Source organism: Annulohypoxylon truncatum, assembly GCF_022578515.1.
Source record: "Annulohypoxylon truncatum strain CBS 140777 unplaced genomic scaffold F4807scaffold_22, whole genome shotgun sequence".
In the NCBI taxonomy this organism is placed as follows: Eukaryota; Fungi; Ascomycota; class Sordariomycetes; order Xylariales; family Hypoxylaceae; genus Annulohypoxylon; species Annulohypoxylon truncatum.
This window is the reverse complement of record NW_025953808.1, coordinates 531,770-552,797: the sequence shown is the minus strand read 5'-3', so window position 1 is coordinate 552,797 and position 21,028 is coordinate 531,770. Positions and strand designations below refer to the sequence as shown.

Genomic DNA, 21,028 nt, shown 5'->3' with positions numbered 1-21,028 from the left:
GTTAGACTCGAAAAAAGGAAGTTGAAAGCTCGAGGAGTTATATGTTGAGTCATGATCTTTGGCCAGTTTGAGCAGCAAGCAAGTAGTTGTTTAATGTTAGTCAGGCATGACGATGTGCTTTTGGTGGGGGAGGGCAGGACGGGGGGACATGGAGAATACCAAAGGAATAGGAAATGGAGAAAGACCCGCCTCTACACGCGCTAAGATGACCTTGTCAGTCGCGCGATCACATGCCCCCACACGGTTGCCTGCAGTTGTTTAGATTGCCATTAGCGCTATTGGTCCACTAGCATATGTACCTAGGTACTCCTTTTCAGCTGGAGGCGAAGAGGCTCCTCGGATGCCGGGATAAGGGGTGGCTAAGCCACAGGAAGTACCTATGTCCTTCCAAGGTTGAGTCTTAACATTGGATGAAGACTTCATTTCATCTCCATCTCAACTTCACCTAAACATCCATTCGATCTTTTTCTCTCTTCTAAAACGTCTACATTCATGTTGTGTGCTAAATTAATGCTATGTCATAGCATTACTGGCTTTGGTACCTGCGCTGCTTTGAGATCACATCTTAGCTGGGTACCTAGTAGGTATCCGTCTTAGGTTGATCTCGTATCTTGCTGCCTTCGTTACGCCGCACACCCTGTATATAAGAGGTTATATACATCAAGTACGTTGATGCACAGCACCCATACTTTTACTATCTTGTCGGTTCCACGTTGCTAGCATCTTCAATCGCCGGTCGACGAAGCCAAGCTAGTCAATTCTAGCCGCGTACCCTCAATTATTTTGCAATTGATGATAAACAAGCCGTCGCAGCGGTGGAGGAGCTGAGGTTAGAAGCGTCCATATGAGACACCATGTCTACGAAATCAGCCTAGCTTCTTACGCGGCGAAATCAATTCTAGGCAGCGAGCGCGTACAAAGCAATTGTCCATCCCGTTCTGTAAAGTTTTCGAGAGTTATATCAACAATTATTTAACAATTTCTATTGGGCCCTCGATAGGAAATCGTTAATCGCTATTACTCTGCTACTTTGTCCGAAGGGCCATACTACCTTAACAATGAACGTGATTCGCCGCTCTCGCAACACCAAAACGGACCCTATCACGGTGTCGCAGTCTGAATCTACCTCTGAACTTCGGCCGAAGAGGTCGTCGGCTTTTGAGAACATGCCGCCTGAAATTCATCTACTTATTAGTCAGCAACTTTCGTATCCCGATGCGCTGTCGCTCAAACATACGAACAGCTACTTCTACTATCTGGTCGATACTGGATTAAAGCTCAAAGTGGATTGGTTGATCGAACGTCGGAGCTTACATCTGGAATGTCCGAACGATCGCCAATGTGACCTTGGTAGTGATATAAAATTCTGTCGTGGCAGCGTAAGGTGAGAATGCGAGAAGTCACCGTTGGGACCTAGGTCGACGTCAGGGCGGCATTTTTCTGTCAGGGCGTGGCTAATTCTGCTTTTTAGGTTGCTCATGCAACGACGTCGTGAACATATGGAATGCGAATCGAGACCTGGCTTAGGATGTCTAGTTTATGGAACGAAGAAGTGCGCGCATCAGCGGCTGCTCAAAGTACGAGTCAAAAGATGGCTCAGATCTCGTCTTACTATCGAGCTATGGTGGATTCTTCTTGCGTTGGTTCCTGTACTCTTAGGGTGTCTTTGGGCGACCGAATTCATGAAATGGCAGGCGGAAGGATAAGCTACGTTACTATTCTCATTTACTACCTATCTAGCCACTAGCTAATTTGACTAGCCCCTGAGGAGTCATCAACGTCCTTTTGTATATGATATGTGAATAGTACAGCTAGAGGGTATTTGGTGTTGACAAACTGACAGTATACAGCCATTCTACGTATATATTCCTATTCACAGCCTAGAGAAGATCGTTTCCTTTCTATTAGCATATTCAACCTAAACATATCATCTTTGTAGGATCTGGGAATTGTTTCAAGTAGTTAGGTATATACTTTGATAGATTCAAGATGGGTCGAAAATGGCAAGGTCTCGAGGCTAACATGAGACTGTTTCCTATACTAAGAAATCGAATGAAATCCAAGGTCTGATGCTAACTTCTAGCTATGAAGTTGTATATAAGAAATATAAGTATATATTGACAAGAATATCAATTATCCATCATAGAATTGCCGTAGAAATTAAACTGACCAGTTACGCACCAACTTAATGCCGCCGGGTATCTACCTAGGCATATTCAGGGGCTCAGGAGATACAGTGTGCAAAGACAGTGCGCAAACCAGATACACACCGACAAGATCTTCCAATTTAGAATCCAGCACTCAAACTCTTCACTCATTTCTTAGAAAAGAATTACATTCGCGTCAAACACGCCGACTTAAACTCAGTTGTTATATGAACGTTGGTTCAAATCTCATTAACCAGCTCTCGATAAATAAACCTCATTTCAAATTAGACTCCTAAGCATCATGTCTTCGGCTCGATATTACCTTGACAAGGTGTACCTCACATACTTCCTCATCCATCTCCCAGTTCTATTCTGTACGTGTTTCGAAGACGTCGTTTCCGATACCCCCGTAATCTGTAATCTGTGAGCTTGTAGAAACTCTCCTCTAACATTGGCAGGCGTCGATCTCGTACCCCTCTATCCAACCTCTCTATGGGTGCCGCCCTCGTCACCGCTTCACTTCTTGTATGAGCTGCGGGTCTACTACATAGAGACGTACAACGATCAATTCTTCGCACCGCCTCCGGCGCCCATTCCGAGCTTCTTCACGCTATTCGCTTTTCTAGAACTTGTCTTTCACCTGCCGGTATCGTTGTGGGCGGTACGCGCGCTCCTCGCTGGCGGTCGCGATACCGGCAGCGCGGTGAAGCGCAGCGGTCTCAGCGGCCGTGCCGAATTGTTGCTTCTCGTGTATGGTATCGAGACGGCGTTAACTACCGCCGCCTGTATGTACGAGGCCTTTCTCTGGGACCCGGCTGTGGTGACCGCGGAACAGAAGGTGGTATTGCTAGGTGGCCTGTACGGCGGGTATTTTGCTCTTGGTAAGCCGATACCGATTAAATGAGATCTGCCAAGTGCGCAGACAGAGACGCGTGCTAACCATGGAATAGCTGTCTTGTTGACCGTTGATATGTACGCACGGCTACTTAGTCGCTTAGATGCTGTTGATGCTAGAAAGAAGGACCAATAGTTGAATAGTCAGCATCTGATCCGCAGAATTACCAATGTACTTGATGTAATTTTGGATTGTTATTGTCATTGTTATTGTTATTAGGAGTTATGGTCTCGATGTCGTTTCACCCGAATAAATAGCTCTACCCTAGGAAGCCACCCATTCTTCACCATTTGGTATCATTAACGTAACCCGTCCCCTTGGCACAGCCGATAATCCCAGGGCCGAACAAACACGCGATTCCTCCCCATCTTCATGATATGTACAAGGACCCGTTCGAGCTACTCCTACTCCGATATTCCAAACGCTCAATCAAGCCTCTTGGAATAGCCCCACCCGTTTCCTACGCCGTTCATGCCGTATCCCAACGGCGTGGCGCCGCCGAGGCCTCGACCTTTTAACCTCTTAGGTAAGATGATGCCGAAGAAGTAGACGCCCGATACTAGGACGCCGGCGACGAAGGATACGAGGGCGTAAAATACGGTGCTAGCGTAGATGTGGCCTCCCATCCCCTGCCACTCGACCTTCCCCTCGGTCTTGGGCAGAGCCGGAGTCGGGAACCACCTCACGCTGAAGCTCAGCGGTAGAGGGTCGCCGATGACTAACCGTTTGGTGAAGCTGCCGTCCATGTGGCTGAGCGGGCTTGTGCTGTAGGCGGCGCCGCTATCTAGGACGCCGCTATCGTGGGGGTGGATGTGATGTTTTGGCGTGCTATGTAGTAGGATGTTGAGGTGGGTGCTGATGTGTAGGTGGCTTAGCTGCAACGTGCCAGCCAGGGCAAACACCAGCGGTATGTATTCTTGCTCGTTGGGCTTCTCGCCCACCATCTCAACGTGGGCAGGCGGTCGGGCGGGTAGGCGACAGGCGAGAGGCGCGTCGCTGTGGATGTAGAACTCTAGCAGGTGAAAGAAAGGATCGTCTATCATGGGTATCGTGCAGTTCATCTCGCCTTCGACGCCATAATTGAATTCGAGGGGCTTCCCGGTTTCGTTACAGATTGGGAAGGGAATCCATTGGATCTCGTTCTTGGCGTCTTGGATGTGTTCGCCGGTCTCTCTAGGAAACAAAAAAAAAGTTAGCAAAGAGGAAGGCATGGATAGAATAATAGACGTCAGGCTTTATCGCACTTACACGCTTCTGTTCATGCACTCGACACCGATGGGAGCGCCAAAATGGTAGGAGGGCAAGATGCCTTCTTTGAGGTTGTTGTTCGCTGTCGCAAGTTGGGCGAGCAGCGATGCGCCTAGGTAAAGGGGCGCGGACGAAAGCATCGTCGATCACCTTAGCATCGATATATCGATATTAGGGAAGTATAGGGAACATGTCGAAGTGTTAGGGAAGTGGTAAGAAATAGTTACCGCGACGATTGTCTAGGTGTACTATGTAAAACGAAGGACAAAGGGCTGGACGACAGCCTGGTCAAAACTGGTCAAAACTGGTCAAAATTCAACTGGTCGCGTTGCAGCGACGATCACTATGAAGCTTAGATACGTACCTAATGTACCAAGATATGTACGTACCTGCAAGGAAGATGCATGTGCACCTTCAAGGTACGTGGGTGATTTTTATTGATAAGATATCCGGTACGTACCTATGAATTAATCCGCGGGGTAACTTAGGGAATAAATCGGCATCACTTATTTCATACGATTCTTCATTTCTTCATACCCGACACCCATGTATTAGATATTTCATACCAAAGCTCAACATCGATTCCATTCTCTTCACTCAATTTTCAGACAACCTAGATTAATAAAGACCCATCCTACTAAGCATAAATAATCTCTGCTATAAATATACACTCCGTTAGAAAGACTTCTGGCAGGTAGCTAAAATCACAGTCCAACTCAAATCCCATCCCTCCCCGTTGTGTTTCTCCTGCAGATGCTTTACGATATGCTCGTCTAGCATACCTTGCGCCTTCTTCTTGCTGTCCTCGCTCCAGTACGCTTTGATCATCCAATCCTTCATCATTGTATAGCTCCTAAGATAATCTTCCGCGCCGTTGACGTGAACTACGTGAGGCACCGTCTTAACTTGGATATTTTCGAACCCGTGGGCCTTCAGCTCTTCCTCAACGCCCTTCGGATCCGTCCACTGGAGCTTCCCGTGGACGGCCATGGGAAGCGGGTCGGGCATCGGCGCATCGAAAGGCAGCGCCTCGAAGCATGATCTCATATCGGTCGTCCAGCCTTTCGTGTCCTTATGCCAGACGCTAAAGGCAAAGACGCCACCGGGCTTGAGCAGTCTCATCGTGTCTAGTTAGGTGGAGTTTCGTCAGCGACGCTTCTTTCGAGCTGGTTTTGCTCCGATTCCCACACCTTGCAGCACGGCCTCTGGCTTGGGGATGATGTGCATCGCAAAGTTGATGGTTACGTGTGAGAAAGACTGTGCTGGAAAATCCGAGTGCTACGAAATAAGTCAGACGCATCCCTCTTTAGTTTTGTCGGATGAGATCTATCGACCAACCTGAGCATCGCCAACAGCCGTTTCAACGTTAACCCAGTCGTATTTAAATGCTCGCCTCTTCAACGTGTCTACGAGGTTCGCGTTGAAATCCGCACATACTATCTTGCTCTCCGATAGAAGCTTTTTGTCGATATGATCTTGTAGGTGTGCCACGATGGGACCTGTTCCGCAGGCGTTGTCCAACAGTGCGAACGGCTGAGCGGTGGACTCGTCAAGCCCTGCCTGCGCAAGCAATAGTCCCGCGGGACCTCTCATAATCCGTTCGGAATCTGCGACGGCTCGCTCTAGTTCTTCGTCGTCGAAGCCGCCTGTGGCGCTGCTATAGAGTTTCTGCAACTCTTTTTGTTGAATGGTTGCCATGATAGGTGTTGGATGAGAAGCAAGTCGGATGTATGACGGCAGATCTATAATTCTCTACTTGTCACTGAACAAAGTGCATACGTCGATTGACACGGCTAAAAAGGGCCTTGAGGTTCTTGGGTGATACCTCTGGACAATCGTAGCCGTTTTATACACACCAGGAGACATCACTTCTCCTTGGGCAAAGTCTCCGGAAAGTCTCCGGGCTGAATCACCTTGAGGGACACACCAGCTTAGGCTCAATTTAGGAGCTTGTATGTTGAAGGATTTCCCGTCTTTCATTCTTTAACGTTTTATCCTTGACCTTTGTGTTTCTATTCTGCTGATCTTGATTGTACCTTTCCATACAACTAGTGCGTGACTATTATCGTCTTCACCTTATACCTCATAGTTAGGCGGAACCTCCCCCACATCCCAACAACAATTTGATCATTCCTCTAAGGGTATGGAAATATTCAGAAAGGTAACAATAATTACCATCAAGAGTTCTTCCCGAATTTGTCACCTCGAGGATACTTCATCATCCTCAAAAGCGGACAGCACTTTCTCGCCACCACCAAACTTGGATAAGGATGAAAGTTCATCCTCAGTCTATACGAGGTTCGATAATTCTAATCCTTCTCTTTATCGTAGGAATCGCCCTCGCCTTCTTTTCTCGGCTTCGGATCATAGGCCGTCGCCGACAGGGTCAGAAAAGACACCTCGAAATCAAGTAAAGTTTGCCAGAAGCTCTTGCTGGGCTTCTTCTTCTCCGATGTCTCTGTGTCGTGGCTGTCACTTTCCTCCTTCTCTGACTGAGCCATGCCTTGTCCAGGATAGGGGGAAGGCGATCGTTTGCGCAAGTTGTTGCGTTTGTTTCGATCTCGGTCCCGATCTGAACAAGGGAGTGAATCGAATTGTACATGTCGCTCCGTCGACCTCGCAGGACTAGTTTCCGGGCTTGGCAGACCCGTTGGCCAGGGGTAGGGTGAGGGAGGCCTGGAGCGTAAGGGGCGGTGTTCGCTTAACCGGCCTCGTTGAAGTCGGCATGGGGTACTCGGAGCCGTAAAACGCGGCGGGGCGGGTCTGGTAGCCGAAGCCGATTGTCTAGTTGGCAATTGATTTGCCCAGCAAATGTGTCTGGTATAGACCCTAGGTGACGTGACTAATATGCTAGCTGGTCTAGGTTCGTGACGCAACGTTTCGTGAGGGGAACCGTGATGCTGGTTTGTTGTACATTGCGATAGCTGATGTTCGGTAGGGGGGAAGGATGGTTTCTCGGTGGTCGAGCGGTTGTTTTCGGATGATGCCATGGCAACTAGATGGCTAAAGCCGTAACAAGGAGTCCGATTTAGTCTGCGATGATACACACATTACGAGTCAAGTGACTGAAAGTGTGTGTGGATAAAGAATTGAACCGAAGAAATATCACCGGGTAGATTGAATTGGTGCAATTGCTATTGACGGCAGTGGGTGATAGATGTAAAATCAGGAAATAGATGGGTAGACGATTTGATTTGCCGTATTGATGTCCTCGGAAGATGGCGCAGAGGAAATATGACCAACGGGTCGTCACGGAGATGCCGTATTTATCTCGACCGTCACCTGTGGCGTCTCACTTTTATGGCGAGATGCTTATTTTTAGGGTTTAAAATACCAATTATATGAAAGTATGAAGTCGAGCAATGTATATACTGTAGTTGTATATGAATATACGTAACCCATAACTACCTACCTACGTAATCCTGAAATTCAACCACTTACCAAATCTTAAACTTCACTTCTTGACGCCCCCTGGCTGGTCAGAAACTATCTCGACATGAACCGGCGCTAACATTAGAGCCACCTACATGCTGCACACTTACCTACCTAAATAAATATTCTAGCTTGGGTATTAGTTTGAATGAAGGGAAGCAAGCGATTTAAACTTGTCGAGGCGCTGAAAAGCTGAATAGCTTTAGCAAAAGCCTTAGATGTGGCAACCACTATTGACTTCCTTCGATCGTGTAGGAGGGCATAAACGTACCTAAGTACCTACTCATACCTGACATGACGGACAAGTTCGATTACTTTACCACACTTAGACATAACTAGGTACCTAGGTACCTAGGTATACAGATTCGCAAGTCATATAACGAGGCATTCAATATTGGGTAGCAGTGGGGAGCAATGCGTTCGGATTGATTAACCGCCAGCATTACGAGATGCACCGGCGAGAATGACCCAGCCGGCATACTATTTTACACCGACGCTGGCAAGCATTGGGCGAAACTATCTGCTGCCCACTTCGTGACGTTCTAACATGCCCAAGGACGACGCCCCTCTTCCAAACCAACTCCTATCGCCGGAATACAGAATACGCATCAAACGCGTAGCTCGTTGGTATACTAGACGCGGGCCCGCTATTACTTTCGTTTTAATACCTTCGTGCGAGACCTTGCTATTCCAACGCCCGACGCGTCTTCGGCGTCTGGTACCTCAAGCTTCCAAATCCCGACCCGGACGTTATGCTATTAGGACTCGTAAACTCTTAGTAAAAACCCATGCTTCGGTTGGCCATCGGCGATACGACCAATCCCTCGACGGCCCGACGGACCTCCTTCACGCTTCGTGCGATGTCTCTGATATCCGCGCCGCCCTCGTTGCCGCTTCGCACGTTCGCGGACACCCAGTTGTCGCATTCCAGGATCAAGTCGCTGACCCACGGGTCCAGTCTCGCCTCTGGCCGCCCGCTCCTGCCCAGGTCGCGGATCCACTGAGCAACCGCAAACGTGATCCATTCGATGATCCTCGCCCGACCGGCGCCGCGGAACGGTACTTCTTGCGCCTCGAACATCTGTTCCAGCACGCGAACCACGAGGTCGTAGCTCACCCCTAGGCTGAGGAAGACGATTACCGGCCAGTTGACGTCGGCGGCGATTCTTCGGTCCTGCGCGTTCTCAAACGCGTAGCGGCATATTTCGGGTAGAAGGGTCGGAACGGGGAAGATGAACGAATCGTTAGACGAGCGGTGACAGATGTCTTGAATCTGGCCGACTAAGACCTCGTAAGGTTGTGGGGGCGGATCGCCGGCTTGTGCCCCACGTCTGCGACGTTCCGCTTCGTATACCGACCATTGCTCTGCGACGTTCTCGTGAGTTTGCTGAATGAGACTGTTCCAGGTTTGGGCGATGGTCGTCGAATTTCGGAAATCGGCGACGTGATATATGAGCAGGCAGAGGTCGTAGTAACCGGCCTGGTCGGCGTAGCCGTTGAATAACTGATCAATATGTGTTAGCAGCTGGTTTCAAGCGAGGTATATAACTATCATCGGACGGACGCATGTATGGAGATACTTACCTCAGAAAGAGGCTGGATTTTACCGTCCAAGACTTGGTGAATCTCTGGCTGGCGCTCCGCGGGAATTCTGCTATCTACCTTCAACCGTTCCAGCAGGTCATCCTGGATGTGAGCGACTTCGAGGAGCTCGGTCACTTCATGGTTGAGGAGCTGCTGCTCTTGACGGCTAACTCCAGTAGTCATAACGCTGGCATTTGTCTTCGCTTTGCTGAGCAGCGTAAGGCGGTCCTTGATAGAGATAGGAAAGTCCGACTGTGCGAGACCGGCCTGGACTTTAGCAGCGTCGAAATACTGCTTGCGCATGGTGTAGAACCTGCAGAGGAGGTCCGCGTGCTCGACGTCCTTTGAGGCGAGCCGCCGGAGGAAGGTGGTAACATGGGGTGAATCGATGCCCAAGAGACGATCGGTCCATCCTTGCTGTATGTACCATTCGTAGAGGTCGAAGTGGAAAACTTCGTCCGAGGAGGTGCTGACGACGTCGTAGGCCTCAGCGCGCTTGGTCGCGATCAGCGTCGGTTTTCCGTCGACCATCTCGGGTTCTCGACTGGACGCGGCGTCTAGGTCTTGGAGGACGAGGTGGATCAAGCCGTAGCAGACCCTGCGATCGTCGAAGAACTTCGCCCTCGGATCGCCCACGGGTTTGCCGTCGTTGACCCAGGATAGCGCAGCGTTGCCGCGGTCCTTCTCGCTGGCGACTACTAGGCATAGCTGGATAGCCCCGGCGTAATATCTTAACCCTACATACTGTTCGATGGCCGATTCGAGGTTGGCCTGCGTCAAATTTCTCGCAACCTTTTCGAAGAGCCGCAAGCTCTCATGAAGCAGCGTTCGCGACGTGTTCGGATTTAGAGACGGCTCGGATGCCCTCTTCAGCTGCTCCTGGGCCTTGAAGACGACCACGTCATCGGGGCTGCAGAAGCTGCCGCACTTTCGCCGCAGCGCGTCTGCCACTGTCTCCACATTGGAACCGTTTTCAATGTTTCGGTTGACGATGGCTTTTACTAGCACTTTCGCAAGCTCCTTACCGCCGTCTTGTGAGAAGAGTTGCTCGTATGTGAGATCGCGGAGCTGCTGCCTGGCTGCGTCGTCGAGGCGAGCGAAAATATCCGTGACTCGCTCCTCGAATAATGTCGTGACGAAAGATATACCTTCCGTGATACCCGTCATTAGAGTTTCTAGGGCGCGCATGGCTTGGTGTTCGCCTTGGAATCCGAGCTCCTCTTGCTTGCTTCCGGCTCTGCGCAGATCTGCGGGTCCGGACAGGCCTTGGATGAAAGCCCTGTTCGCGTCGAGGAAATTTCTTAGACTCTCCACGCTCCCCTGGACGTCTTTAAGCTTTCCCGTCGAGATGACGCTGGTGATGGTTAGCGCGCCGCCGGCATCGGTTCCTAGCCCGATGACCTTGGATTTCCACAGCTTTCGAACGAGCCGACTTAGATACAGAGTCAGCGCGGCGTGGCGGGTAGACGGTTGGACCATCTCGACGGTCGCCGGCTGCCCGTCCTGCTCGGGGAGTCTGGGGTTTCCTCCGAAGTTGATGTAGACTTGCTTAGCACGGTCCTGGGTGACCTGGTCGACGGCGCCACGTCCTATACCGGGACGACCGTTCTCTCCCTGACGGCAGGCGACGGCGAGCGCGGCTGTGATGGTTTCAACGTGGCCGTAAGCGCTCCGAAATTTGCTCACTTCTGCCTTCACACCTTCGTCTCCGGCGACACTTCTGATAGCTGAAGCAAATATGTCGACCAACCGTCTGCGGCGCACCAGATGTATGCCCGTATTCGTGAGGATGGCGAACTCGCTACCGTTCGGGTCGTCGAATTGGACGGCCAGCTCGTTGCCGAAACCTTGAGGTTGACCGCTTGCGGCAAACGGCTTAGTAACGAGACCAACATCTTCAGCCCTACTGCCGATCTCGATCCAATTAGCGTGCTCGTAGAACCGCATGTTCTGAATCTGGCGGCCGTGGTTGATCCGGCCGCTATCGGGCGCCGACATGAACAAGAGATCGCCGTTTGGCTGGTCTGTCTTGGTGACGAAGTCTAAGAAATAGCCCGGCGCGAAGCGAATTCCTCGCCTGCTCTTCTCGAGAGACCTCGCTTGTACGTCGGTATACTCGACGGGACCGCCGAACGGATCGACTCTAGGCCTCCGCTGGTCGGAGGGCGGGAATTTGATCGATTGCAGCTGCATACTCTGGGGCGCTTGATTCGAGGAGTTGAGCATGTAAGAAGCGGCGCTGGTGGCGCTCATGAAAAGACGACAGCCCGTGTTAGTCAAAGCCATGAGATGAACTTTGAAGTCTTCGGCCGCCGTGATGGGGCTGATCGAGACGATGTCGATTCGCTCGTTAAGCAGAGGCGACACGACGCTTAGCACGTGGGCGATATCGCGCAGGAAATCGTCCTTGGTCTTTTCGATGACCTTGGTGAGCTTGTTCGGAGGCTCCATGTGGTAAGTCCGCACGGTGGACGAGGTGGAAAGGGTGTATAGGAGGTTTCGGCTATCGTCCACTACAATTTCCACGATATGCTCGTTCGCGGCCTTGCCCCAGAGAATCTGAGATGGGTTGGGAACCGCGGCAGTCCAAGATCGATATGTATGGTTAATCTTATCCGTCCGACCCGCGAACCATTTCTCCTCCTGCTGATACTTCAGCTCATAGATGTCGTTATCAGTCTGCCCGGAGAAAAAGATGCGGCCGCTCGCGGAGCCAGCGATGACGCGCGCCTCGGTACCTTTCAGGGGCTGCGACATCTTCGTGCCGTAAAGCTCAATAGTCTTGGCGCCGCTCGGCGCATCCCTGGCGGCGACCCCTAACAGAAACATCTCTGAGGTAGTGGCGACGGCTAATATATGTGTAATGACCTTGTTGAATACATCGGGTTTCGGGGGTACGAGCTTCACCGCGGTTATGCTATGTTGGCTATCTTCATAGCCGATGAGCTCGGGGTTGGGGTGGGTATAATCCCAGAGGTAGAGACAGTTGTCGATCGTGACCCAGGCGTGGTTAAGCTCGGCAAATAATCCCATCATGGTGGAAACTTCGGCTCGATTATATTGTTCGAGCACGTTCTGGGGGATCGGATACATGTTTGTCTTCTGAAAAGGAGCCCAGGGGGAATCGTTGCGTGTTAGGTCGTAGTCTGATGATACCTCTGCGTAGATATGTATGTAAGCATTGAAACGTCGACGATCAACAAAGCAATAGGAGCGTACTCACGTCTGCAATAAGAGTCGAGCTGGGGGTATTCGCCATCTCGATTGAGAGCGGTATTGATATATGCGGCAGCCTTGGCTAACGGAGGTTGGGGGGGGTTGTTCGGATTTGGTAGACCTCGAACGGCCTGCTCTTCGGCTACGGTGGTAGGGGCATCGAGTCCGAGACCGTGATCCTGACCGAACCTTGGAGCTTGGCCGCCGGATGAGGCCGAATTATCTCGGAACAGACGGCGTCGTACAGGGTCCTGTTGTGAATTGAGGCGCGATGCGACAGCAGGCGTATGCAAAAAAGCGCCGGGTAGTGCATGCGATGGGGTCTGTGGGAAGGCCATCGTGTAAGGGTCGCGCTTGGATGAACCAGGCGCGGGAAGGGAGACGGGTTAGTCGCGTGAGAAAGGAGTGGTTAACTAGGTTAACGAGGACTTAAAGAGCCAATGCGAGCGGCCAAGGCACCGCGATGCTATCGGGTCATCAATGGCGACGTCGAGCTCTTTCTTTCTGGGGTGGTGAAAGACGAAGGAGGAAGATTCGAGAGAGGGAAGATGATGGTGGTGGATTTTTTTTTTTTTTAATTCCGCATCCAATTCAAAAAGATGTTTGTCTAGCAGGGAAACGCGAAAGTTGGTTCTAGCTTACGCTGCTAGGTAACTTGTCAAGACGTATCTGCTAACAAGTGTTGAGCTCTATCGGATTGACATTGGCGAGAAGGTTGAATAATTAGAAATACCCATGGATGGATGTTACCTTATTTTTTTTCGAAAGCGGGAAGCCTTGACAACACGCGCTTTCCCTTGGAGCTGCCCTTTCGATTTTTGGACTGCGCGACTGAAATACGCTAGTCCTAATATAGCTGTTAGCTTGATAAGTGGGGCCAACCACCCAAGCTATGTACCCAAGTATCTAACCTAGGTACCGTCACTATATCGACGTATCAATGGATTCACATTGCTTAGACTACCTACATTAGATACCTTAGTAATAGCCAGTCGAATATGTTAGCGAATAATAGGGATAAATAGGGATATCAAGCTGATTCCAATAGCTACTGGTTACTAGTAGCTGCCAATGAAGAAAAATCCAGATGACAGTGAATAATCCAGTATTGCTCAAATTTACAAGAGTTATGACTGAGTTGCATTGATTCCAAACTGTTTATTGGGTAGATGCTTAGCGAGGTAATCTTGAGATGAATGCCAAACTCCATAACCAGTTCTGTTCCTTGACATCAACGTTGCTATCTTGTAATCATCCACGTATTCAAGCCTACGTATTTACATAACTCTAACAGTGCCCTATTTCATGTTGTACCCACATTAAATCCTAGACCGCTCTCCTTCACTTCCAAAGCGGCCTCGTCCGTCACATCTCACTCCTTCTTCGCGTTTCGGGCTGCCTTCTTCAAAGCTCGGTCCCGGATATCCATCTCCATTTTTAGGTTAACCCAGATGCCAAGGCGGTGGCCGACGCCGATAGTGTTCTCGACGGCCCACGCCATCAGCGCGTGACTCCAAAACGGCGTGTACGTATATGCCATGCTCTGCCAACCTCCGAGGCCCACCTTGCCCAGGGCGGCCCGTACGAACGGCTTGGGACCGGGAATCATCACGCTCGCGCGCCGGACCTTGCTCATGGCGGTGGTGACAAGGTAGCTGAGGCAGAGCTGGACGTCTACGTTGCTAGGCTTCAGTTCCGCGGCGAGGGCGGACGACCAGTGCTGCAGGAATGCCTTGCTTCCGGAGTAGGTGGCTAGGTACGGGGTCGGCATCCAGCCGCCGAAGCTGCCCATCGTAAGAATCAAGCCACGCTTGCGGGCCTGCATGCCAGGGGCGACGGCCTGGGTGACCTTCAGGGTACCGATGCAGTTGATGGTGACGATGTTTTCAAGCTCCTTCTGCTCGGTGAGGAGGAAAGGGACGGCGATGCTGTGGCTTTGGCCGACGTTGTTGATAAGGATGCCGATATCGAGACCGGTGATCAGCTTGGCAAGGCGAGCGTAGTCGGCGTCGTCGTCAGCAGAGAAATCCATATCGAGCACTTTCGTCTCCAATCCGGCAAACTTCTTTTCGAGCTCCTGAGATAGCGCTTCTAGCTTGGACAAGGTTCGGGATACCAAGACCAGGTTGAAACCCTTTGCGGCGAGTTGAGTAGCAAATTCTTTTCCTAGGCCGTCTGAGGCACCCGTAACCACAGCCCAAGTGCCTTTCTTGCCATATTTTCTAAGCTGCACAGCGGGGAAATAAGCGTTAGAGGAAGACGGGACATAAAATTGAATTAAGCTACAGAGTACAGGGCCTATGTAGGGGGACATACGTTGGTGCCGCTCAGGACGAAGACGTTCAGGAATAAATTCAGGAAGCTCAGAATCTTAGAGGCCACGAGCAGAGCTCCGAGACCAGCAAAGGCCAATTGTACGCTCTGCGGAATCGAAGCGAGGGCATCGCTCACAGAGTCCATATTGAATGCGATAGAGGGAACCTAGAGCCTATGTTAAGTCGTCTCGGGGGCCTAATATCTAGGCAGTTCTCGTGAGTTGTGCCGTCCTTCTTAGACGAAAGATGGGAAAGAGAAGGAGAAAAGAAAAGAAAAGTTTTTTTATTTGATGCGGCGTTGTTGGGGTTTCGTTGGCGTAACGAAGATCGGTGCTGTGCTGAAGCTAATGTGGGTCATTGACACCTTATTGGACTAACCTCTCCGGGTTGGTTTGCTTTTTCTCGGTGCGGATTATTGCTGTTTATCGCTTGGGGCTCCTTGATAAGAAAAACTTAATTGAACTCTAGCTCCCAACGGCAGCTTCGACATACGGGTACCTGGCTACCTGGTATATACAGCTAGAAGCTTAGGTACCTAGTGGGTGATAGCTAACCATTCAAAGTGCTCTATTCGATTAATATTATGGGCCCATAATCCTTGAGCTCCCCATACCTTGATGGCTTCTTGAACATTTATCAAACATTTGAACATGGTAAGTTCACATATCCATACTTACCTCTACACACAACCCAATTCTAAAATATTCATACGTTTTTGGACATCTCCGGAACCCGTAATTGATCCATTACGTTGTCATGGATCTTCTCAAAGAATATCTTCCTCAATCCGAGGGCTATTTGCCCTATTACTTAGTTGTGGTATGTCGACGTTTTCCTTCCCTTCACCATTTCCCACCGCTTCTGACCAAATCACTAGACTTCCATCCTCGCCGTTGGCAATTCTCTTCAGAATTACTTAACGTTGCACTTTTCACGACGTCTCTATAATGGGCAGTTCGTACCAAACCCGTCCTTGCCCCCTAAGTCGGCCAAGTTCAACCCTGAAGATTCGACCCAAAAGTTTTTACCAGCAAATGCGGTATCCAACCCGAAAGGAGCCCGTACTCAAGACCAGGTCACTCCCCTTGCCGCGAGGCTATTTGGCACCTACACCATCATCTCGGCCATCGTGCGCATCTACGCCGCTTACTATCTTCACCTAGCCCCCGTATACCAGATGACTATATGGACCTACGTCGTTGCGCTATTCCATTTTGGCTCCGAATTCGCCGTCTACCGGACAGCCTATCTCGGTCCGATCGCGACTACCTTCTTCTTCGCTACCGTCGGTATTACTTGGATGGCTAGTCAATACAGTTTTTACGTCCAAGCATAAGCTAAACAGAATACGTCGTTAGAGAAGGTGTAAACTAATATGTGTGCGGTTTAGTGGTGTCTGAGAAGCAGCTGGAGCACTGAGACCGTCAAGTATTGCTGTGTACATATGCTACTAACTATGTATATCTAACATCTATTTTTATTTTTATTTTTTTATTGTTTATTTTGAGTCGTCCCTCCTGATCAATCTGCGAGTTACGTTTCCTCTTCATTGAAGCCTTTTACGGTACAGCTCCCCAGCGCAATCTCTTAGCCTTGCGGCGGCTTGTTCGGGAGTGATATCTCGTTGCGGCTCCGCCATCAATTCATACCCGACCAGGAACTTTCGTACCGTAGCTGATCGAAGGAGGGGCGGGTAGAAGTGCATATGGAACCAGCTGCTCTCGATTTCTTCCTCCGTTCCGTCTAGAGGAGCCTGGTGAATTCCGGAGCTGTACGGAAAGCTTGTCTCGAACAAGTTGTCGTATCTCCTCGTTACCTCCTGGATTGCGTCGGCGAAGTTGAACCTCTCCTGCTTAGTGAAATCGACCAGAGCTCGGACGTGCCGCTTGGCAATTATCATGACTTCGAATGGCCAGATCGCCCACCATGGACAGACCACTAGGAACGACTCGTTTTGATATACAATGCGCTCCTTTTTCTCCGCCTCTAGCTTGACGTAGTCCCCGAGGAGGTGTCGTCCTCCATGCTCGGTCCTGTACTTGGCCATATTGACAAGCTCTGCGCCGGGCTCCTCTGGCAAGGTGCTGGTTGTCCAGATCTGGCAATGCGGATGAGGATTTGAGCATCCCATGGCGGCACCCTTATTTTCGAAAATCTGCATGTATCGCAGCTGCTGCGACGGCGGAGGTACGAGAGATTCCGGCGGTGCTTCGCGGCTCAAGAGGTCAAGCGTTGCGGCGACTTGGCTGAGAGGGTTTGTCGGCGCGAGATGGATAGCGTAAATCCTTGTCCAAGTTTCGACAATCGGAAGCGTGTCTTGAGAGGACATGTCGGCTAGGGTAAGGTGGTGCTTCGGCGAGAAGGTAAGAACGAAGCATTTGCCCTTGACACCTTCGGCGCGAAGTAGCAGCGAAGAGAGATCTGTTCGAGTTAACACGCGGCGAGACGAGCAAGGGCTAGCCGATTACCATCGGTCGAGGGTTCCGCCTCGTAGTCTTGCTGCTGCTCCTTCACGGCGCTGTAATCGTTGACGAAGACGAAAGTTTGGGTGTAGTCGGGGTTAGAGTCACCTTGGGCTCGCGGGTTTCTAGGACACAGGTAACACTTGACACGGTCAACAACAAACATCCCTACGATGAATATTTGGAGTGGAATTGCGAATAGGAACAGTCTACCTTTGGGTCATACTCAGGCAACTTGTTGACACTCGGCGCTTCCTGCTGGCCCCTAGCCAAAGGCGCGGTAAGCAACGAGGCTAACACGCAAACACCGACATAACACACTTACTGCCATGGCCTCTTGGTCCTGTGAGGAGATACTAGCAGCCATGACCCTCTTAACGGGTTATAGCGTCGGTGAGAAATATCGTCAAGGATCTTGTCTGGCATTGCGGGCAAGAGGTATATAGTTAAATATTCAACAGATGAACAAGCTATCGGTAGAATAAGGAGCTCCACGTCTTGGAGGGAAAAACCACGAGGTGAGGATGAAGACGAAGATAGAGAGAGGGTGAGAAGAGAAGATGTTTTGCTAGGATGGCAAACAAGTGATAATTGTGTACCCGTACCTGATTATCCGCTCATCGCGATCAGAAGCTTCTGGGGAGATACGAGGATAGGTACACGTGAAGGTCTTTATTAATCTATGTACTCTGTAACTATACGGCGCATCATGTGGTTTGTACATTTTGTATAGGTAAAAAAGCAAACTGCGACCCCGCCCGAGTTCTGCTTAGAAGTGTTCCCAATGCTATGATGCAATTGGGCAGGTTCGAAGAATCAATTGATCTCGGTGGTTCGGTCGGCCGAATTGTACCTGAGGTACGAGGTACTGATATACGTCGCTTATACGTGCCTTCCCCACGTGACGGATGAGTCTTAGCGTGGGTTATTAACATCATATGTATGTATACGGGATGAGAGAGGCTTCAATACATACATAAGTAAGCTAGGTACATAATTACTACAGCTAAATACTAGGTACCTACTGTGTAATTGGTACATACCTAAGTGTCATCGGATAAATCAATCAGTCAACCATTCAAGTTGTCCGTGATGACAGGCCTATCATCTTACGCTGTCACTTCGTCACGATACTTGTAATCAACTCCCAAACTTTTTTATGTGCATAATAAGCATCCTTGCTTTAACTTTCAGAAATATTCCGAGCTACGGTTACTAAGTGACCTAATTGAACCTACGACCTGCACCCGCTACCACCCACCCAGTTACCTCAAGCTAGCGCGCAATCTGACGCATCGCGATCAAACCAAAAGAGCCACCCAATGGTATCGATGCATCAATCCTAAGCAACCATCCAACTACATACTTCATCGCGACACACATGTATCATCAACGCATCCATCAACAGCCTTGTTGATATCCCTTGCTTTTATCTTCATCGATCCTCCCCCTTTTTCTCCCCTCCTTTTAATTGTACCGTGCTGTTTTCCACGAAGTCCCTGCGGACTTCGTATTTGCTATATTTCACACTGGACGATATGGGTGTTATCCGTAAAAAGACAGCCACCAGGGGCGGTGAAGGTGGTGTCAAGTATGTTTGCGATGTTTGTTCGGCAGACATCACATCTACGGTATGTGCGCCCATTCTATTTTCTTGTTGCTAACACTTGATCTTCGCACCCCGGTTTCTGGGCCGATATCTCCGCCATCATCATGCGCCATAACCTCAACCTCCTCGATCTCGTCTTTGTTTTCTTTGCCTGTTCGTCGCATTTTATAGAGACGTCGTTACTAACATAAATCAACTTATGTAGGTACGAATACGATGCGCCCACAGTGCGTGCAACGATTACGACTTATGCGTCCAATGCTTCGCCAGCGGCGCCGCCAGCGGTTCTCATCAGCCCGCCACGCACCCCTACAAGGTCATCGAGCAGAATTCCTTCCCCATCTTCGACAGGGACTGGGGCGCGGACGAGGAGTTGCTGCTTCTGGAGGGTTGCGAAATCTACGGTCTCGGATCGTGGGCTGATATCGCCGATCACATCGGCGGCTACCGTCACAAAGACGAGGTTCGAGACCACTACCTAAGCGTCTACGTAGACTCGTCGTGCTTCCCGCTTCCGGAACGATGCAAGCCTTCAGATATGGGCCTAGCCCAGGAGATCTCTCGCGAGGAGTTCCAGTCACGCAAGAAGCGGAGGATCGAGGAACGCCGCGAGGCTCAGAAGAACGCGCCGCCCATGCCGCCGAAGACCAAGCCGACCGCTAGTGTCCCTTCGTGCCACGAGATCCAAGGCTACATGCCCGGCCGTCTCGAGTTTGAGACCGAGTATGCTAACGAGGCCGAGGAGGCCGTCCAGCTCATGCAATTCGATCCCGGCGACGGCATCAACCCGCGCACGGGAGAGCTCGAGCCGGAGATGGAGCTGAAGCTCACGGTCATGGACATATACAACTGTCGTCTAACCCAGCGCGTAGAGAGAAAGAAGGTCATCTTCGAGCACAATTTGCTCGACTATCGAGAGAATAGCAAGCAGGAGAAGAAGAGGACCAAGGAGGAGCGAGAGCTGTTGAATAAGGCCAAGCCGTTCGCACGCATGATGAACCATGACGACTTCGAGTCGTTCTGCCAGGGACTCATCGACGAATGGAACTTACGCCAGGCAATAGCGCAGTTGAAAGAATGGAGGAGCCTCAGGATCGGAGATCTTCGCAGCGGAGAGAAATATGAGCAGGAGAAGGCCCAGCGCAACCTGAAAACTCAACCTATGGGGTCGATGGATAGGGACCGATTGGCAGCTCCACAGCGTTCTAAGCAAAATGTGCAGCCGGATCCTCCCAGTGGTGCTGCCTTATTAGTCGCCCCCGAGCTCCCGCCTCGTTCGGTCGCGGCCGCGACCGCGTCCCAAGGTGCACCGGACGGCTCGGCGAACGGCGAGTCTAAGCCGCTCGCCAACGGGCACACGAACGGAGTTAATGGGGTGGCGACTAACGGAGCTTCAGCGCCGGGAAAGCAGAAGTTTATTTCTCAGCCTATCTCGGGCGTCCAGCCGCTCTCGTTCTCGCAGGACAACACGCCGGACTTACACCTCCTCACACCTGAGGAGGTGGAGTTGTGCAAGGTCTGCCGACTCCAGCCTAAGCCTTACCTGATGATCAAGGAGCAAGTGTTTAAGGAAGGTCTTAAGGGCAACGGAGCGTTGAAGAAGAAGCAGGTGAAAGAAATTTCTCGGTTGGACTCACAAAAGGGAAGTAGAATCTTCGACTTCTTTATCAACTCCGGGTGGATATCTAAGGCCTAGGCCACCCGTAGCGACCGAGAGCTGTCACTTCACGTTACGACTGCATCCGTCATCGAGCTTGTCGGCTCTCCGGCGGGATATTTAAGCCGGCTCTACCTCCCGTGAAATCCAACATGGATTTTTTGGACCCCAATCACGAAGCTTATTCACATATGAGATCCACCAACTCTACGTTCCCTAACTCTTACCTCTTCTACGTATGTTGAAAACCTGTGAGGGAATGGGGCGTGTTATGGTCCTGTGAGATAGGCAGGATGACCGTTGAAGTTAATTGTACGGATGATACCACTGACTATTAGAATTCGTATTGAGACGAATTGAAACGAATGACATTCTGACTCTAAACGTCTACTTAGGTATTCATGTGTGACTTGTGTGCTGATTCCCAGTTTCTTTTATTCAAAGTAATTAGACTTAGCGCGAT

General features: G+C 50.5%; 10 protein-coding genes across 10 annotated transcripts; 4 read left to right on the top strand and 6 right to left on the bottom strand.

Annotated features, from left to right (window-relative positions):
- Positions 1-411: 411 nt before the first annotated feature.
- F4807DRAFT_431531 (uncharacterized protein) lies at positions 412-2,071 on the top strand. Its single transcript, XM_047998508.1, has 3 exons — positions 412-829; positions 903-1,384; positions 1,472-2,071. The coding sequence occupies exons 2-3, from the start codon at positions 1,059-1,061 to the stop codon at positions 1,704-1,706; spliced, it is 561 nt and encodes a 186-aa protein (XP_047853017.1). The 5' UTR covers positions 412-829; positions 903-1,058; the 3' UTR covers positions 1,707-2,071.
- Positions 2,072-2,266: 195 nt separating this feature from the next.
- Positions 2,267-3,223, top strand: F4807DRAFT_431528 (transmembrane protein 6/97). Its single transcript, XM_047998507.1, has 3 exons — positions 2,267-2,521; positions 2,606-3,028; positions 3,098-3,223. Exons 1-3 carry the CDS (start codon positions 2,449-2,451, stop codon positions 3,175-3,177), a joined length of 576 nt encoding a protein of 191 aa, XP_047853016.1. The 5' UTR covers positions 2,267-2,448; the 3' UTR covers positions 3,178-3,223.
- F4807DRAFT_431527 (uncharacterized protein) lies at positions 3,224-4,620 on the bottom strand. Its single transcript, XM_047998506.1, has 2 exons — positions 4,291-4,620; positions 3,224-4,215 (listed from the first exon to the last, which is right to left on the bottom strand). The coding sequence occupies exons 1-2, from the start codon at positions 4,428-4,430 to the stop codon at positions 3,468-3,470; spliced, it is 888 nt and encodes a 295-aa protein (XP_047853015.1). The 5' UTR covers positions 4,431-4,620; the 3' UTR covers positions 3,224-3,467.
- A 318-nt stretch (positions 4,621-4,938) lies between these two features.
- F4807DRAFT_153323 (S-adenosyl-L-methionine-dependent methyltransferase) lies at positions 4,939-6,293 on the bottom strand. The gene is made up of 3 exons (XM_047993243.1): positions 5,629-6,293; positions 5,481-5,568; positions 4,939-5,417 (listed from the first exon to the last, which is right to left on the bottom strand). Exons 1-3 carry the CDS (start codon positions 5,986-5,988, stop codon positions 4,966-4,968), a joined length of 900 nt encoding a protein of 299 aa, XP_047853014.1. The 5' UTR covers positions 5,989-6,293; the 3' UTR covers positions 4,939-4,965.
- A 306-nt stretch (positions 6,294-6,599) lies between these two features.
- On the bottom strand, positions 6,600-7,280 carry F4807DRAFT_461819 (uncharacterized protein; the record flags this gene model as incomplete). Its single annotated transcript, XM_048001734.1, has 1 exon — positions 6,600-7,280. One exon carries the CDS (start codon positions 7,278-7,280, stop codon positions 6,600-6,602), a length of 681 nt encoding a protein of 226 aa, XP_047853013.1.
- Positions 7,281-8,106: 826 nt separating this feature from the next.
- On the bottom strand, positions 8,107-13,292 carry F4807DRAFT_431522 (nucleoporin-domain-containing protein). The gene is made up of 3 exons (XM_047998505.1): positions 12,530-13,292; positions 9,307-12,464; positions 8,107-9,226 (listed from the first exon to the last, which is right to left on the bottom strand). Exons 1-3 carry the CDS (start codon positions 12,858-12,860, stop codon positions 8,498-8,500), a joined length of 4,218 nt encoding a protein of 1,405 aa, XP_047853012.1. The 5' UTR covers positions 12,861-13,292; the 3' UTR covers positions 8,107-8,497.
- Positions 13,293-13,567: 275 nt separating this feature from the next.
- Positions 13,568-15,216, bottom strand: F4807DRAFT_431521 (short chain dehydrogenase). The gene is made up of 2 exons (XM_047998504.1): positions 14,839-15,216; positions 13,568-14,749 (listed from the first exon to the last, which is right to left on the bottom strand). Exons 1-2 carry the CDS (start codon positions 14,980-14,982, stop codon positions 13,895-13,897), a joined length of 999 nt encoding a protein of 332 aa, XP_047853011.1. The 5' UTR covers positions 14,983-15,216; the 3' UTR covers positions 13,568-13,894.
- A 67-nt stretch (positions 15,217-15,283) lies between these two features.
- On the top strand, positions 15,284-16,307 carry F4807DRAFT_431515 (Erg28-like protein). Its single transcript, XM_047998503.1, has 3 exons — positions 15,284-15,489; positions 15,556-15,656; positions 15,715-16,307. Exons 2-3 carry the CDS (start codon positions 15,594-15,596, stop codon positions 16,171-16,173), a joined length of 522 nt encoding a protein of 173 aa, XP_047853010.1. The 5' UTR covers positions 15,284-15,489; positions 15,556-15,593; the 3' UTR covers positions 16,174-16,307.
- F4807DRAFT_431512 (galactose-1-phosphate uridylyltransferase) lies at positions 16,308-18,331 on the bottom strand. Its single transcript, XM_047998502.1, has 4 exons — positions 17,625-18,331; positions 17,513-17,564; positions 17,306-17,441; positions 16,308-17,258 (listed from the first exon to the last, which is right to left on the bottom strand). The coding sequence occupies exons 1-4, from the start codon at positions 17,723-17,725 to the stop codon at positions 16,384-16,386; spliced, it is 1,164 nt and encodes a 387-aa protein (XP_047853009.1). The 5' UTR covers positions 17,726-18,331; the 3' UTR covers positions 16,308-16,383.
- A 64-nt stretch (positions 18,332-18,395) lies between these two features.
- F4807DRAFT_431507 (transcriptional adaptor-like protein) lies at positions 18,396-20,993 on the top strand. The gene is made up of 2 exons (XM_047998501.1): positions 18,396-18,930; positions 19,114-20,993. Exons 1-2 carry the CDS (start codon positions 18,838-18,840, stop codon positions 20,602-20,604), a joined length of 1,584 nt encoding a protein of 527 aa, XP_047853008.1. The 5' UTR covers positions 18,396-18,837; the 3' UTR covers positions 20,605-20,993.
- The last annotated feature ends 35 nt before the right edge of the window (positions 20,994-21,028 follow it).

What these genes read in the sequence shown, in the direction of transcription:
- F4807DRAFT_431531 (XM_047998508.1), top strand. Translation starts at nt 1,059, where the DNA reads ATGAACGTGATTCGCCGCTCTCGCAACACCAAAACGGACCCTATCACG. An exon ending in TTCTGTCGTGGCAGCGTAAG is followed by an intron (nt 1,385 to 1,471) that starts GTGAGAATGCGA and finishes TCTGCTTTTTAG; the next exon opens with GTTGCTCATGCAACGACGTC.
- F4807DRAFT_431528 (XM_047998507.1), top strand. Translation starts at nt 2,449, where the DNA reads ATGTCTTCGGCTCGATATTACCTTGACAAGGTGTACCTCACATACTTC. An exon ending in CCATCTCCCAGTTCTATTCT is followed by an intron (nt 2,522 to 2,605) that starts GTACGTGTTTCG and finishes TAACATTGGCAG; the next exon opens with GCGTCGATCTCGTACCCCTC. An exon ending in CGGCGGGTATTTTGCTCTTG is followed by an intron (nt 3,029 to 3,097) that starts GTAAGCCGATAC and finishes ACCATGGAATAG; the next exon opens with CTGTCTTGTTGACCGTTGAT.
- F4807DRAFT_431527 (XM_047998506.1), bottom strand. Translation starts at nt 4,430, where the DNA reads ATGCTTTCGTCCGCGCCCCTTTACCTAGGCGCATCGCTGCTCGCCCAA. An exon ending in GAGTGCATGAACAGAAGCGT is followed by an intron (nt 4,216 to 4,290) that starts GTAAGTGCGATA and finishes TTTGTTTCCTAG; the next exon opens with AGAGACCGGCGAACACATCC.
- F4807DRAFT_153323 (XM_047993243.1), bottom strand. Translation starts at nt 5,988, where the DNA reads ATGGCAACCATTCAACAAAAAGAGTTGCAGAAACTCTATAGCAGCGCC. An exon ending in CGGCTGTTGGCGATGCTCAG is followed by an intron (nt 5,569 to 5,628) that starts GTTGGTCGATAG and finishes CTTATTTCGTAG; the next exon opens with CACTCGGATTTTCCAGCACA. An exon ending in GCCAGAGGCCGTGCTGCAAG is followed by an intron (nt 5,418 to 5,480) that starts GTGTGGGAATCG and finishes CCACCTAACTAG; the next exon opens with ACACGATGAGACTGCTCAAG.
- F4807DRAFT_431522 (XM_047998505.1), bottom strand. Translation starts at nt 12,860, where the DNA reads ATGGCCTTCCCACAGACCCCATCGCATGCACTACCCGGCGCTTTTTTG. An exon ending in GCTCGACTCTTATTGCAGAC is followed by an intron (nt 12,465 to 12,529) that starts GTGAGTACGCTC and finishes ATATCTACGCAG; the next exon opens with AGGTATCATCAGACTACGAC. An exon ending in AAATCCAGCCTCTTTCTGAG is followed by an intron (nt 9,227 to 9,306) that starts GTAAGTATCTCC and finishes CATATTGATCAG; the next exon opens with TTATTCAACGGCTACGCCGA.
- F4807DRAFT_431521 (XM_047998504.1), bottom strand. Translation starts at nt 14,982, where the DNA reads ATGGACTCTGTGAGCGATGCCCTCGCTTCGATTCCGCAGAGCGTACAA. An exon ending in TCGTCCTGAGCGGCACCAAC is followed by an intron (nt 14,750 to 14,838) that starts GTATGTCCCCCT and finishes CCCGCTGTGCAG; the next exon opens with CTTAGAAAATATGGCAAGAA.
- F4807DRAFT_431515 (XM_047998503.1), top strand. Translation starts at nt 15,594, where the DNA reads ATGGATCTTCTCAAAGAATATCTTCCTCAATCCGAGGGCTATTTGCCC. An exon ending in TGCCCTATTACTTAGTTGTG is followed by an intron (nt 15,657 to 15,714) that starts GTATGTCGACGT and finishes CCAAATCACTAG; the next exon opens with ACTTCCATCCTCGCCGTTGG.
- F4807DRAFT_431512 (XM_047998502.1), bottom strand. Translation starts at nt 17,725, where the DNA reads ATGCCAGACAAGATCCTTGACGATATTTCTCACCGACGCTATAACCCG. An exon ending in AGGACCAAGAGGCCATGGCA is followed by an intron (nt 17,565 to 17,624) that starts GTAAGTGTGTTA and finishes GCCTTTGGCTAG; the next exon opens with GGGCCAGCAGGAAGCGCCGA. An exon ending in TGCCTGAGTATGACCCAAAG is followed by an intron (nt 17,442 to 17,512) that starts GTAGACTGTTCC and finishes GACCGTGTCAAG; the next exon opens with TGTTACCTGTGTCCTAGAAA.
- F4807DRAFT_431507 (XM_047998501.1), top strand. Translation starts at nt 18,838, where the DNA reads ATGGGTGTTATCCGTAAAAAGACAGCCACCAGGGGCGGTGAAGGTGGT. An exon ending in CGGCAGACATCACATCTACG is followed by an intron (nt 18,931 to 19,113) that starts GTATGTGCGCCC and finishes CAACTTATGTAG; the next exon opens with GTACGAATACGATGCGCCCA.